Raw genomic sequence first — 13,697 nt, forward strand, 5'->3', positions numbered from 1 at the left:
CACACACGCATACCCAAACACACACACACACACACACACACACACACACACACACCGGTCCTCACTCACAATGACATGTACGCAGACTGTTGACGTGATGGCCCTGTACTGTGAAGCTGGCGGATGACGTTGACACTGTGCAACACTATCATCCAGTTCCTCCGTCATCACCACAGGGACATAAATAAATATATGTGAAAGTCAGTCGTGTCCGACTATGACCATCAGAACAGCAGAGGAGGAAACTGCTGTTCCGACTATTTGGGCTAGAATTTGATTATAGTGGAGAGTGTCTTGCCCAAGTACATCCCCACTCTCTCGGCCAAGAGGGTTTTAGGACAGTCGGCGTTAGGATGGTTCCCAAAGGCCAACTAGCCCACAAGGCTGCAGCACTAAGAGCCAGTGCAATTTTGCCTCCCAGTTTGAGAGTCATAGTCCTTCACAAAAGACTAAGCTGTAAATGGTTTCCCATTGACTGGAGAAACCATTTATAATACAGCTCTCACTTTGCTGTTGGCCCAAATGTAAACTTATGTCAATCTGTGATATTAACCGATTGTTGGGCATTCATAAATAAATAAATAGATAAGTAAAGGTCAAGACTAGATAAAGCAGTCAATCTTGTTTTCAAGTTCAACAACCATCATATGACGTCATAATTAAGCTACAGGTTTGGTGACAACTAAAGATCGTTCAACCCCTGAGACCTTCATGAGACCGCATGAGACCCCATGAGACCCCGATGTCCGAGGTCCCGAGTTCTTCCCATTCTTTTTTTCTTTTTAATGACAGTGCACCTCTTTTTTTTCTTTTTTTTTAAAGAAGCCAAATTATCAGCACACTAAATTTACTATTTATATTTTTGTTCACAAAACTTGACATTTTGATTTGATACACTGATCTGTGATCAATGGTGATGAAGTCTCCCGTCGGGCCGACGGATGAGTAGGCAGGCAGGCTTATCTGTCGGTGTGTGTCCTCACATGGGCGAAGAGGCTGATTCTGGATGCGCAGCACTTCCCACAGGTGTTGCAAAGGAAAACGTCTCCAGAAGCTGAGCCCTGCTTCGCTCATGCTTTTCCTTAATGGCCAACGTTCTCTTGTTTTCAAACGTCTTTATGCCACTAGAGCACAGCATCTTCCAGCGACAGCGGTCAAGGGCATCAGTTTCCAGGGAAGCGATGTCTATGTCACTGGCTTTGAGGTTTGTCTTCGAAGTGTCCTTGAAGCCCTTGCAGGGTTTTCCAAGTTCGCGGTGGCCTTCCTTCAGCTGGCCATACAAGAGCATCCTCGGGGTCCTGCTGTCTGTCATGCGGACAACATGTCCTGTCCAGAGTAGCTGGCACTGGATCAGCAGGCTTTTGATGCTGGGCAGGCCACTCCTCTCTAGGACCTGGAGGTTGGAGACCCTGTCTAGCCACTTTATGTCGAGGATCTTTCGTAGGCATCTCTGGTGAAACTGCTCAAGTTGTTGAATGTGACGGCGATACGTCGTCCATGTTTCACAGCAGCACAACAGCTCTGTAGGTTTCGATTTTGGTGCTGAGCCTGATGCCTTTGTTGTTCCACAGCCTGTTGTTGAGTCTGCCAAAGGCTGAGCTGCCCTTGGCGATACGCAGCGTCACTTCTGCATCAAGGGCTCCGTTGCTGCATAGGGTGCTGCCCAGGTAGCAAAACTTGTCAACTGACTTGATCTCTGTGTCATCGATCTTGATTGCAGGTGGGGGGGGGGGGGGGAGCGGGGGGGGAGGCAAGGGCGTTCTGTGATCTAGCTGGTTGGCACATGGACTCCGCTTTGCTGAGGCTGATGGTGAGTCCAAAGCGCCTGCAGGAGGTTGAGAACCTGTCCATAATGGACTGCATATCCTCATGGGTGTGTGCAGCAAGCGCGCAGTCATCAGTGAAGAGGAACTCTCTCAACAGTGCCTCAAACACCATGGACTTGGCGTGGAGTCGCTGCAAGTTGAAAATTTTGCTATCTGTGCAAAAATGAATGCAGATGCCCCGGTCACAGTCTTGGAAGGCGCCAATCAGCATGGCAGAGAAGAGAATGGAGAACAGTGTGGGTGCCAGGACGCAGCCCTGCTTCACTCCATTTACCACAGGGAACGGATCCGACATGTCAGTATTTTCCTGTACTCTCGCCAGCATGCCATCGTGGAATGACGCAATCAGCTGGATTAGGCTCTCTGGGCAGCCGAACTTTAGGAGGATCTTCCACAGACCACGGCGGTTCACCGTGTCGAAGACCTTAGTCAGGTCTACAAAGACCACGTGGAGCTCCTTGTTCTGCTCACGGCAATTCTCTTGCATCTGGCGTATGGCAAACACCATGTCACATGTTCCGCTGCCTGAGCAGAAGCCGCACTGTGCTTCAGGGATGACTGTGTTGGAGACATGGATGGTCAGCTTGTCTGTCAGCACCTCGCCTCCACACTTGTAGATGTCAGCCTGGATTCCATCCGCTCCTGGTGCTTTTCCTGACGTTGTCAGCTTCAGGGCCTTCCGGGTCTCGGCCTTGGTGGGAGGGTCAGCTAGCGAGTTATTGACTGGTAGCTGTTGGAGGGCTGCAATTACCTCGTCAGATACAGACGAGTCCCTGTTGAGGAGGGTGTTGAAGTGCTCTGACCAGCGGGCAAGGGTGTCTTTCTTGTCTGTCAGGAGGGTGGTCTGGTCCATGGCTCGGACAAGGGTTGATCCTGTGACTCTCGGCCTGTACACAGGTCGGAGACCATCATGGAAGGTCTTCATGTCGTGAGCATCAGCAGCAGACTGAAGCTCTTTGGACTTTCTCTCCCACCAGGTGTTCTTCATCTCACACAGCCTCTTCTGTACGAGTTGCCTGGTTTGCAAGAACTGGTCCTTCTTCCTCTGGCAGTCGTTATCGGAAATGTGATCCTGATGCCGTATATGCAGTGTGTTCAGGAGCTTGGAGATTCCAGAGTCGTTCTCGCCAAACCAGTCTTTGTGGCACCTCTGTACAAAGCCAAGTGTGTCAGCTGCTGCTGTGTACACAACATCTCTAAAAGTGCTCCATACCTCTTCTACATCAGTCGATGCAGGAATTTCTTGGAGAGCTGCTTGGATTTACTGCTGCAGCACATCCTTGGTGATAAGGAGGCGGTGGATGTTCAGCTTCCTAGGGGTTTTCTGCCTGGCTGGTTGGAGCCTGCGTGCAAGTCTGATGTTCATATTGCTGTGCACCAGGCGATGGTCGGACCAACAGACTGCTCCTCTCATGCAGCGTGTAATGGAAACATCACCTCTGTCCCTCTGCCGGACAATCACATAGTCCAGCATGTGCCACTGCTTGGAGCAGGGGTGCATCCATGTGTTCTTGTACTTGTCCGCTTGTTGGAAGAGGGTGTTGGTGATGGTCAGTCCATGCTGCGCGCACAGGAAGGGCAAAAGGAGTCAGTTGGAGTTGCACTTGCCAGTGCCGTGCTGTCCTAGGACGTTTGGCCATGAGGAGAAGTCCACGCCAACGTGGGCATTGAAATCCCCAAGGATGATCAGCCTGTCTTTTCTGTCTACCACTGAAATGGTGCGGCTGAGCTCCTCGTAGAAAGCTTCTTTGATGTCATCAGGATTGGTCATTGTCGGGGCATAGCAGCTGATGATTGTGGAGAAGTGATCCTCGGACAGCTTCAGACGCAGGATCATCAGCCTATCGTTTATCCCACGTGGAAGGCTGTCAAGCTGCCCTGCAAGTTTGGTTCGAATGACAAAGCCCACGCCTGAGGTTCTTGGGTGCCATCTGGCTTCCCAGTGCAGTAGAAGGTGTAGCCCCCTCCAACTTCCTCCGGCTGGGTTTCACTGGCAAACCTGGTTTCGCTCAGGGCTGCTATGTCCACCTGGTAGCGATCTAGCATTCTAGCAATGAGCGCTGTGCGCCTTTCTGGACTGTCGTCTTTGTCTAAAAGGGTGCGAACATTCCAGGCACTCAGTGTCAGGGCATGACTCCTGGTTCTTTTCTTTTGTTGTTTTCGACCACTAGTGTTGGATGTCCAAGTAGGTGCGGTTTCCTACTAGGTACTAGGCGAGGCAGGCTTTGCCTAGAGATCCTTTTATCTTCCCTTCCCCATGTGGGGAGAGCAGTGCTGTCCCTAAAAAGGGCTGCTCTGACACTATGGGAGGATACGGGCGCCGCATCTGCCCCAGTCCACGACGGACGACCATCACCCCATAGCCGCCTGCGTGCAGAGTCGTGACTAGAAACTGCCAGCAGCATCCTCTGCCAGTCCCCGTTACCACTTCTCCATCGCCGCAGGGCTTGGGAAAGCTGCGTGTTGAAGGGCTAGCTCGTCGTTCCGACATTAGCCTGGCTGCCTGACATTTTTTGGTGAAGAGGAGTTGTGCAGTCCCTTCCCCACTCTCTCGCCTACCTACGCTGACAGTCCCACAGGTGCAGATACTGCCACGTGTAGGACGGCCTCGGCAGGTGCAGGTTTTTTCTTCGGAGTTCCGTCTTCTAGGAGGACTTCCAGCCAAGGATAAGAGCTCCCCCTGCCCTTTGGTCATCTTCTTCCGCCTTCACAGCCGTTGTGAAAGGTTTCCTTCTCCTCCTGGTCCGTCGTTGGGAGACTTCGTATGAGGCAGGTAGTACTGGGTTACATGGTACCAGTAGCAAGGGCTATGCCCCTGACCTGACACATACAAAAACACGTGGAAATAAACCGAAGCACTTGAATTCCCCTGCACGAGGAATTCAGGTTGTGGCACTCCGTCACAAACAGTATAATGTTATAAATTCGTGTATTTTAACAAATGTGCCCCTTCATATCCCTGTGACTGTCCTCCAACTCGCTGTCTTCGATCAGCTTCAGATCCTCTCTGTTTCCGCGTTCCCAAAGTCGTACTATCCATTTGACCGCTGCTCTTTCTCTATCTCCATGCATCTCGCTTTTAATAAGGTCCCAGTCCAACTTCGTCAAACCTCTGCACTTAGGTTTTTTCAAGTCTTGCGTCAAAATCAACCTTTTCCCTCCCACCCGCATCTTCCCCCAACCCAACCCCTGCCCCTTCCATCATCCTACTCCATAGTTTCTCTAGCATTCTATTAACATGTATTTAGCTTCCATCTCTTTGAATCAGAGATGTACCTGCATGTGATTGACTGGTCTGTAGGAGATTTGATTTGTCTCTGCATTAGATTCAGCGCTACGAACAAATGTTTGTGCCCTTGTATTGATAAAGACGCACGGCAGCGTAAGACTGCTTGTGTTGTCGTCGTACTCACGCAGCTATCATACTACATTAATCTAACAATGTACTGGTGTGAACACGTTTCCTATGGGTATGGTTCAACGGTCGTTGCCTGTGTCAGCTTCTCTTACATTATCACAATGTCCATCACCAGGAATGACACAGTGGGAACAAGTTCAGACCTGAACGTCTGGCTGGTCTGATGCCCATTGCTCTGGTCAATACACGGGAAACAATGGAGCTGATTTATTTGGTGCATGGACAACTGTTTCAGTTCGCGATGCAACACACCAGATTATCCTCCACATGAGGTCATGAGAGACACCTGAACTCCTCAACCATTGCCAGTTTTAGTTGCTGAGGGACTCGGCTTCTGTAAGTTTCCATGTTCCCGGTGGGCGCAGAGCACATCGTGCCAGTGAAGAGACGAGGTGCAGGACCTGGCTGTGTGCTCTGTGGAGCACTGCTTGTGGCGGGGCCCGATTGTTCTGCCCGACTATTCTATGATACATTGTCTTCAGTATCCGCACATTTAAACCCCCTTGCCTTCCTTTTATGGGTTTTCTAATGCTCTGAAGTAGGTCTAAACTGTTCAAACTTGTTTTGCGCCTACATTGAAGGAAGGTCAAGCAGGTATCGCATGATTTCCGTAGGTGTGTCTTTTGTTGTTCCAAGGATCAGCCTCACAGCTTCATTTTGAACTCTTTCTAATTATTGGAGGCTGCTCTGAGACGGTGTTGTTAGCCAAAGTCCGTAGTCGATCACACTGAGGACGAGTGATTGATATAGCAGAAGTGGCGTTGTTCAATGCCTTTGGTTGCCATTGCTTTTAAGACTGAAAGACCCTTTTTGCATTTGAGAACAGTATTTTCCGTATGTTTTCTGAAGGTCAGCATCCTGTCGAACTGTATTCCTAGGTAGCGTAGGCATTCGGTTTTCTCGATCTGAATTCCGTTGAATGACACGGGGATCAGAAAACACACACACACACACACACACACACACACACACACACACACACACACACACACACACACACACACACTGCATGGATGGAAATTTGGGACGAGCAGGTGAGGACACCATAATCAGTTCTGATTGAATAGATATGTGTTCAAAGAAGATTGGGAAGAGGCTGTGGAAGCGGAGTGTCTGTTGTTCAGTCGAAATGTATCCCAGATGGTTGGACCTGAAAGCAATGAGTTTGTTGACTCCAATACAAACGGCTGTTGGCACACGTTTCCTCACTATCCACGCTTTCTCTCAGACTGCTGTCTGGTCAATTCAGTGGCGTTCTACAGTTCTGATTTAGTATGTTTTGAACATCAAGTACTAAATTCCCAACTGACGACAATAATCGCTTAGTCGCAGATTCTACACATTAGTAACAAATACTAGCTGATGAATAGTGCAATGGTTTGAATTTTGTGCCTTTGTGTAATTAAGAGAAACAGTAATTTGTTTTCTTTGTTATCGTTTATTCATTTACTTATTTTTTGTCTGCTCTTCTTTTTTTCACCACTCCCTTGTTCCTTAACATATGTAGTATACTGAGGTTACAATGTATTTGTATCGTCCATCTGTTTGTTCTGTTTCTTCCGCCATTGCAGTGTGTACATGTCAAACTGGGGGCACACGGTTGGACTTAGAGCTTCCTGTTTGTACATTGTCTTTATTATATTCCTCATAGGTAGGTGTGTGTGTGTGTGTGTGTGTGTGTGTGTGTGTGTGTGTGTGTGTGTGTGTGTGTGTGTCCCTCACCCTCTCTCTGTTTCTCTGTAATGTAATACAGTATACAATACGAATAGTATGTTTGGAGTAATAAATATTTTGGCTTGTATTCAAATGCAACATACATGTTACAGGATTTTCAGTTTCAGTTTCTCAAGGAGGCGTCACTGCGTCCGGACAAATCCATATTCGCTACACCACATCTGCTAGGCAGATGCCTGACACCAGCATAACTCAACATGCTTGTCATGCCTTGAGTGCATGCTTATATATTTGTGTGCCTATTAGTGGATTTTTCTCCTTTTTTCATAAATTTGCCAAAGGACAACACTGACTTGTGTGACACAAATGTCAAACACACACACACACACACACACACACACACACACACACACACACACACACACACACACGCACAGGCGGAATCAAATGCACCTCTAACTGGCAGGTTCTTTTTGACTCACTTGTGTAAACAAGTGTGTGTGTGTGTGTGTGTGTGTGTGTGTGTGTGTGTGTGTGTGTGTGTGTGTGTGTGTGTGTCCGTGGTAAACTTTAACATTTTTTGACATTTTCTCTGCAAATACTTTGTCAGTTGACACCAAATTAGGCATAAAAATAGGAAAAATTCAGTTCTTTCCAGTCATCTTGTTTAAAACAATATTGCACCTCTGGGATGGGCACCAAAAAAAATGAAGCCTAATTATATGCAAACTGCATTTACTGTTATATTTATATTTTTTGTATTCTCTAAACTTGGCACTTTGATCTGATGTTCGACACAACAACAAGAGCAGTCATTATTATCATTTTTTGTTCAAACAGGAACTTCTTTTGCTAAGCATGGAAGTTTTATTTATTTTGCAAACGTTTTGGTGCAGATGGTAAACAAGGGAAATTACTCTGTAATTAATGCTAGGGGACTTAATTTGCTTTAAGCTGATCTTTCTCATCTTAAACATTAGGACTTTGTTTTTCTTTTTTTTTAAACGCGAAGCTTTATAATAACAAATACAGAACATATTTTAACGATTATATATTTTTTTTAAAGTGTATCACAAGTGAGTCTTGAAGGCCTTGCCTCTCTTGTTTTTGATTGGATACAACCATTGATGAAGTTTGTTTTTTTTTTGTTTTTTTTTTAATTTCTACACAACTGCATTCATAACAGTACCACCCCTCAACGAATTCCGCCCTTTTCCCCCCGCATATAGAGCAATCAATTCTTCATTGTCGTTTACCACTTTCACTTTGCAGAGTAAAGGTGTTCGCAACGGTTTGTTGTTTGATCCTACTGTGCTCTGTTTCTTTGGCCCAGCCCCCCCCCCCCCCCCCCCCCCCCCCCACACACACACACAGAGGTCCTTACGCCTCTTACTGACAATTTCATTTGAATCGGATAAAAGTAATTTTGAAAACATCGTTACGATTGTGCACTGTAGTAGAAAAGTGATGCTCCGATCAAATCTGCTTTGTTTCTGCAGCTGGCATACATTTTATTGTCGTTTTACTACTTTTACTTCCCGCAGTAAAGTTGTTCAGAGTGGTGTCTTGCTATTTCTTCCTGTTGGCCCTGCCCAGCAGCTGCCAGAAGGTCTGTCTGTAGCGGGAGCCCATGCTGTAGTAGATGGCGATGTTGAAGGTGGCGTTGATGTAAGACATGATGTCCAAGAACCAGATGCCGGTGAAGTACAGGTTGTGGTACCGTCGGCCTGGGCTCATCTCTGGTATGAAGGGCCACACCACCCTGCCCACACATCAGATCTGTACTTTATCAAGCCACCCTACTGCACACACAGCAGGCACATCTGTAGCCCATCAATCCTTCAGTTCAGTTCAGTTCAGTTCAGTTGCTCAAGGAGGCTTCACTTGGTGTCGGACAAGTCTATACACGCTGCACTACATGTGTTAAGCAGAGGCCTGACAAGCAGTGTATAACCCGAGCAAGCTTAGTCAGTACTTGAGGCAAACTAAACGAAACTAAACAGATACATAGATAAACAACAACAACAACAACAACAAACAAATAAAAAATAATGAATAAATTAAAGAAAATAAAAAATAATAATAAAATGATAACAGATGAATAAACGATTAGATATAAACACACACACACACACACACACACACACACACACACACATATATATATATATATATATATATATATATATATTCTTTTCTTGGTGGATGTGAACTTGGTAAAGAAGCTGTTCAAGAGAGGAAAACATTTTTATTTTTTTATTTTTAGAATCTGTTTTGATTGGAGGAGTGGTGGTGTTTGATAGGAACAAAGCAAGGACCACTTAAATCCTGTTGTTGATCAACAACTCTACGGCATGTGAACACTAATTCTCACCTGAACAAGGCAATAGGGAATACACAGATGATGAAGAAGATGGAGTTGTAGACCAGCATCATGGTCAGGGCCACCTCTCGTGCTGACACAGTGCCACTGGACGAGGTACCAGACCGCCATGCTGCTGCCTGCCGGAGTTTGATCAGTGTCAAGGTCGTTGTCACAATCACAACCACGATCGTCACCACCGGAATAGCAATGCCGTATACAAAGGAATCAAAAAAGTCAATCACCTTCTGGTGATTCAGGTACAGCTGTGATGGGGCGAAGGTCCACACCTCGCTGCTGCTGGTGGGATCGAAGGCACACACTATACGGTACCGGGCAGCAACAAACAGGTACAGTCCCACCACCACCACGTTCACCAGCACAACGATGACGGTGGTCGTGGAGGTGGACAGCACAGTCTGGGAACGGAGAGGCTGCAGGATACAGAAACATCTCTCGCTGGCGATGATGGCAGAGATGACCTCAGACACCCAGGTGAAGCCGTAGAATCCAAGCATGTTATGGTTGGCGACAAACCGTACTATCACGCCATATCTGAAACAATAGCGTCAAACGATTATCGTGTACATAAGAAAGTTATCACAAAGTCAGAAAAAATCAACAACAACAAAAATCAAAACAAAATAATTAAAAAATCATCTTTCTTTTGGAGACGTGGGGAAGGTCTTTGTCACGTTACATGGGCTTTGTATGGCTCTCTCTCTCTCTCTCTCTCTCTCTCTTTCTCTCTCTCTCTCTCTCTCTCTCTCTATATATATATATAAACATATATATATATATATATATATATATATATATATATACATGCAGTCAAGGCCTGACAAGCGCGCTGGATTATGCTGCTGACTGTCAGGCATCTGCTTGGCAGATGTGGTGTAGCGTATATGGATTTGTCCGAACGCAGTGACGCCTCCTTGAGCTACTGAAACTGAAACTGAAACTGGTGAGCATCATGTTATGGTTTGCGTCAATCATAGGCCTGTCTTGCATAAGAATATACAACTTGTCGGGGGGAAAAAGTCAGATGCAGAGTTGAGACTAATCAAACTTGAATTGTAAGTTGGTGGTGTGTCCATCGAGATCGATGATGACTATCGTTGTCATCCAGCTGGGGGATGGGGGGAGGGTGGTGGTGGGGTGGGGGGAGGATGCTCATGAATCTATCTGCGAATGCGCAGATGGCTGAATAGTCCAATCTGCGCACGAAATGTTCGCTGACAGTTGGGGCAGACAAAGACAGGCATATCATTGTCAAGGAGCTTGTTTGCCCGTGACTTTCTGGCCTGCCTCTTCTGAACAGCTGCAGCAGTCCTGTTGGCCTCGCACAACTTGGCGCCTTTTGTTAAACAGGACTATCATAGAACACTGTTCAAAGGAACTCTCCTGTGGCAAAGGGGTAGGGGAAAGTGTGGGGTGGCGGGTTACGCGGTGGTGGTTGTGGTGAAAAGTTTCAGTTTTAACTCTCTCCATAGGAACGGCGAAAGAGACGACGTTAACAGCGTTTCAGCCCAATTACAACCATCAAAATATTGCAAGTGGAAGGCTCTTATACTGAAGAGGTGAATGTTGACAAAGAATACCACAATTCTGACGACGGAAGCTAAAGGCTGGGTCATTCAGACACCCACTGGACATCCGAGGGGTCTGTGTAGAGGAGAAGAGAAGACTGGCCGTACTGAGTGAGTTAATTACACAACTACTCCATACACGTACACCACATCTGCTACGTAGATGCCTGACAGTCAGCAGCATAATCCAGCGCGCTTGTCAGGCCTTGACTGCATGTATATATATATATATATATATATATATATATATAGAGAGAGAGAGAGAGAGAGAGAGAGAGGCAGACAGAGACAGACAGGCAGACAGGTAGGTAGGCAGGCAGGCAGACAGAGAGAGGGAGACAGAGATACAGACTGACAGACAGGCAGGCAGACAGACAGAGAGAGAGAGAGAGAGAGGAGAGAGAGAGACAGACAGACAGACAGGCAGGCAGGTAAAAAGACACAGAGACAGACAGACAGACAGAGAGTTTAGTACATACGCACATACATAACAAAGCTGAACAAATTCCTATTGATATCGCCTGTTAACGGACGACAGAAGTCAGTCTCATGCACACAGTAATACCCATACAACACTTTTTCGTGAAATCAAACAGATGAGTTTCAGTTTCAGTTTCACTTTCTCAAGGAGGCGTCACTGCGTTCGGACAAATCCATACACGCTACACCACATCTGTTGAGCAGATGCCTGACCAGCAGCATAACCCAACGCGCTTAGTCAGGCCTTGAGTGCATGCTTACATATTTGTGTACCTATGAAAGTGGATTTCATTTTACGTAATTTCGCCAGAGGACAACACTCTCGTTGCCATGGGTTCTTTTTCAGTGCGCCAAGTGCGTGCTGCACACGGGACCTCGGTTTATCGTCTCATCCGAATGACTAGACGCTCAGTTTGATTTTCCAGTCAAACTTAGGAGAAAGGGCGAGAGCTGGATTCGAACCCACACCCTCACGGACTCTCTGTATTGGCAGCTGAGCGTCTTAACCATTCTGCCACCTTCCTGAAACAACGCGTAATATGTAATGTGGCCAATAAACGCTCGACCCAAACTAAAGATAGAGTTTATAAAAAAAGAAGGGGTGGACGCTGCTAGGCCGGTTTTCAGTATTACGTACACACAAACTTGAGCTTCTTCTCCTTGAATACATTTCATATACAGAAAAGAGTTATCATCGTTCAGCATTTCTTGGTGCATACAAACTGTCCTTGTGTCATTTCGGAGAAAGTCGCAGTTCTTGATTGATATGGATACTTATATAGCGCCTATACTCAGTCAGAAACCAAGCTATAAGCACTTTACAAACCCGATGTCGTTTGCACAACAGGGTAGAGCCGACTGACAGCTGCCATTGGGCGCTCATCATTCGTTTCCTGTGTCATTCAATCAGATTTCAGGCACGCACACATACACGCTCAGACGGACATGTAACATTTTTCGTGTATGACCGTTTTTTTTTTTTATACCCCGCCATGTAGGCAGCCATACTCCTTCTTCAATAAAAGGCAGCCTTGATAAACATTGAGTGTCAACGAAATGTTTTCCAACTGCTGCCTTTTTTGTTTACAGGTGAGATGCCGTTGATGCGTGTTTGGCAAAGCGCTGAATGGAGAACAGGCCGCCAATGCTGTGCAGAAAAGGTATCAATGATAGGGAGGGTGTGCAGCCCGCTTTAGTGGTGCACTTTTCGTCGCTCGCAGAGCGAGAAGTAGGTCATATGACGACATGCGCAGCCCACCACCGGCTTCTCTGGGTATGCACTGCTTTTGTTCGAACAACTTTTCGGCAGAGTTTATCAGATACATAACAAGAAACACGCTCAAAGTAAACATAGAAGACTAAAGCAAATAATGGGTGTAATTATAAAGCTAAATATGTCTTGCAAACTTGCAAAAAATAGTAACCCAATATGTTCAAAATCCTTTCGTCAGAACAGAGATTTCCATGACGAAATTTTATCCTTTCTGTGACCTGAAAAAAAGGAAATGGAGACGCGCATGCGCACGTGGTTCTCGCTTTAAAAAAAAAAGAAAGAAAGAAAAAGAAAAAAAAGCCAGGGAAACCCCGACGAAAATCCTACCAAAACGAGCCTGCACATCCTCCCTGAGACTCCTGTGTGTGAGTGTGGAGGGAGGGAGGGGGGCAGGGTGAGGACAGTTGTTACATCCCTAAGGGTGGAAGCTAATGACGAAGAGCTGGACACACAAAAACAACTGTGGTAAAACGAAATTACTTCTCTTTGGTGGTGAACTGCCTGTAGATCTGTTCCACGTACAGGAGGAAGATGGTGCTCAGGTAGAGGAAGTCCGACAGGGCCAGTGAGAAGAGACACACGTTGATCCGTTCCTTCAGCCCCTGTCTGTAGAACACCGCCATGTTGATGACGTTGGCAGGCCCCCCGAACAGAAACAGAGGCACACTGAGGGTGTCTGCCACACGGCGCGTGATGGTCACTGCCTGAGCATTGAGCAGATTGTCAGGGTTGTCCCAGGGGATGAACTCTTCAAACTGCAGCACCATGCAGTCTGATGGATCTGTCTTCTGGGTGTCGTTGAGGAGGACATCTGTCACGTTGTGTTCAAGTGCTGCTGTCGTGGTCTCGCTGAAAATCGCAGCCATTGTTCCCACCTTTTGGAATTAAAGCTGACAACAGACACAGTTCATGCAATATAAATCAAATAGTCATACTGTTCTTTTGTCGCGTGTAATTTGAAAAGTTCCTGCACTCACCGTAAATCAGTGTGCTACACGTGGATTCAAATCCATAGAAAAGGAATCTAACGATTCATTGAACGGCACTTTGATCACAACTGAACAGCACTGGGGAT

The 13,697-nt window shown here is 46.5% G+C and overlaps 1 protein-coding gene across 1 annotated transcript; it reads right to left on the reverse strand.

Moving 5' to 3' along the window:
• Positions 1–8,487: 8,487 nt before the first annotated feature.
• On the reverse strand, positions 8,488–13,488 carry LOC143295153 (uncharacterized). Its single transcript, XM_076606725.1, has 3 exons — positions 13,103–13,488; positions 9,293–9,835; positions 8,488–8,680 (listed from the first exon to the last, which is right to left on the reverse strand). Exons 1-3 carry the CDS (start codon positions 13,486–13,488, stop codon positions 8,488–8,490), a joined length of 1,122 nt encoding a protein of 373 aa, XP_076462840.1.
• Positions 13,489–13,697: the final 209 nt, after the last annotated feature.

Source organism: Babylonia areolata, chromosome 20 (genome assembly GCF_041734735.1).
Source record: "Babylonia areolata isolate BAREFJ2019XMU chromosome 20, ASM4173473v1, whole genome shotgun sequence".
Lineage (NCBI taxonomy): Eukaryota > Metazoa > Mollusca > Gastropoda > Neogastropoda > Buccinidae > Babylonia > Babylonia areolata.

Coding starts and splice junctions, on each gene's coding strand:
- LOC143295153 (XM_076606725.1), bottom strand. CDS start 13,488: ATGGCTGCGATTTTCAGCGAGACCACGACAGCAGCACTTGAACACAAC. Junction 9,836..13,102: donor CAGTTCACCACCAAAGAGAA/GTAATTTCGTTT, acceptor CTATTGTTTCAG/ATATGGCGTGATAGTACGGT. Junction 8,681..9,292: donor TTCCCTATTGCCTTGTTCAG/GTGAGAATTAGT, acceptor ATGTGTGGGCAG/GGTGGTGTGGCCCTTCATAC.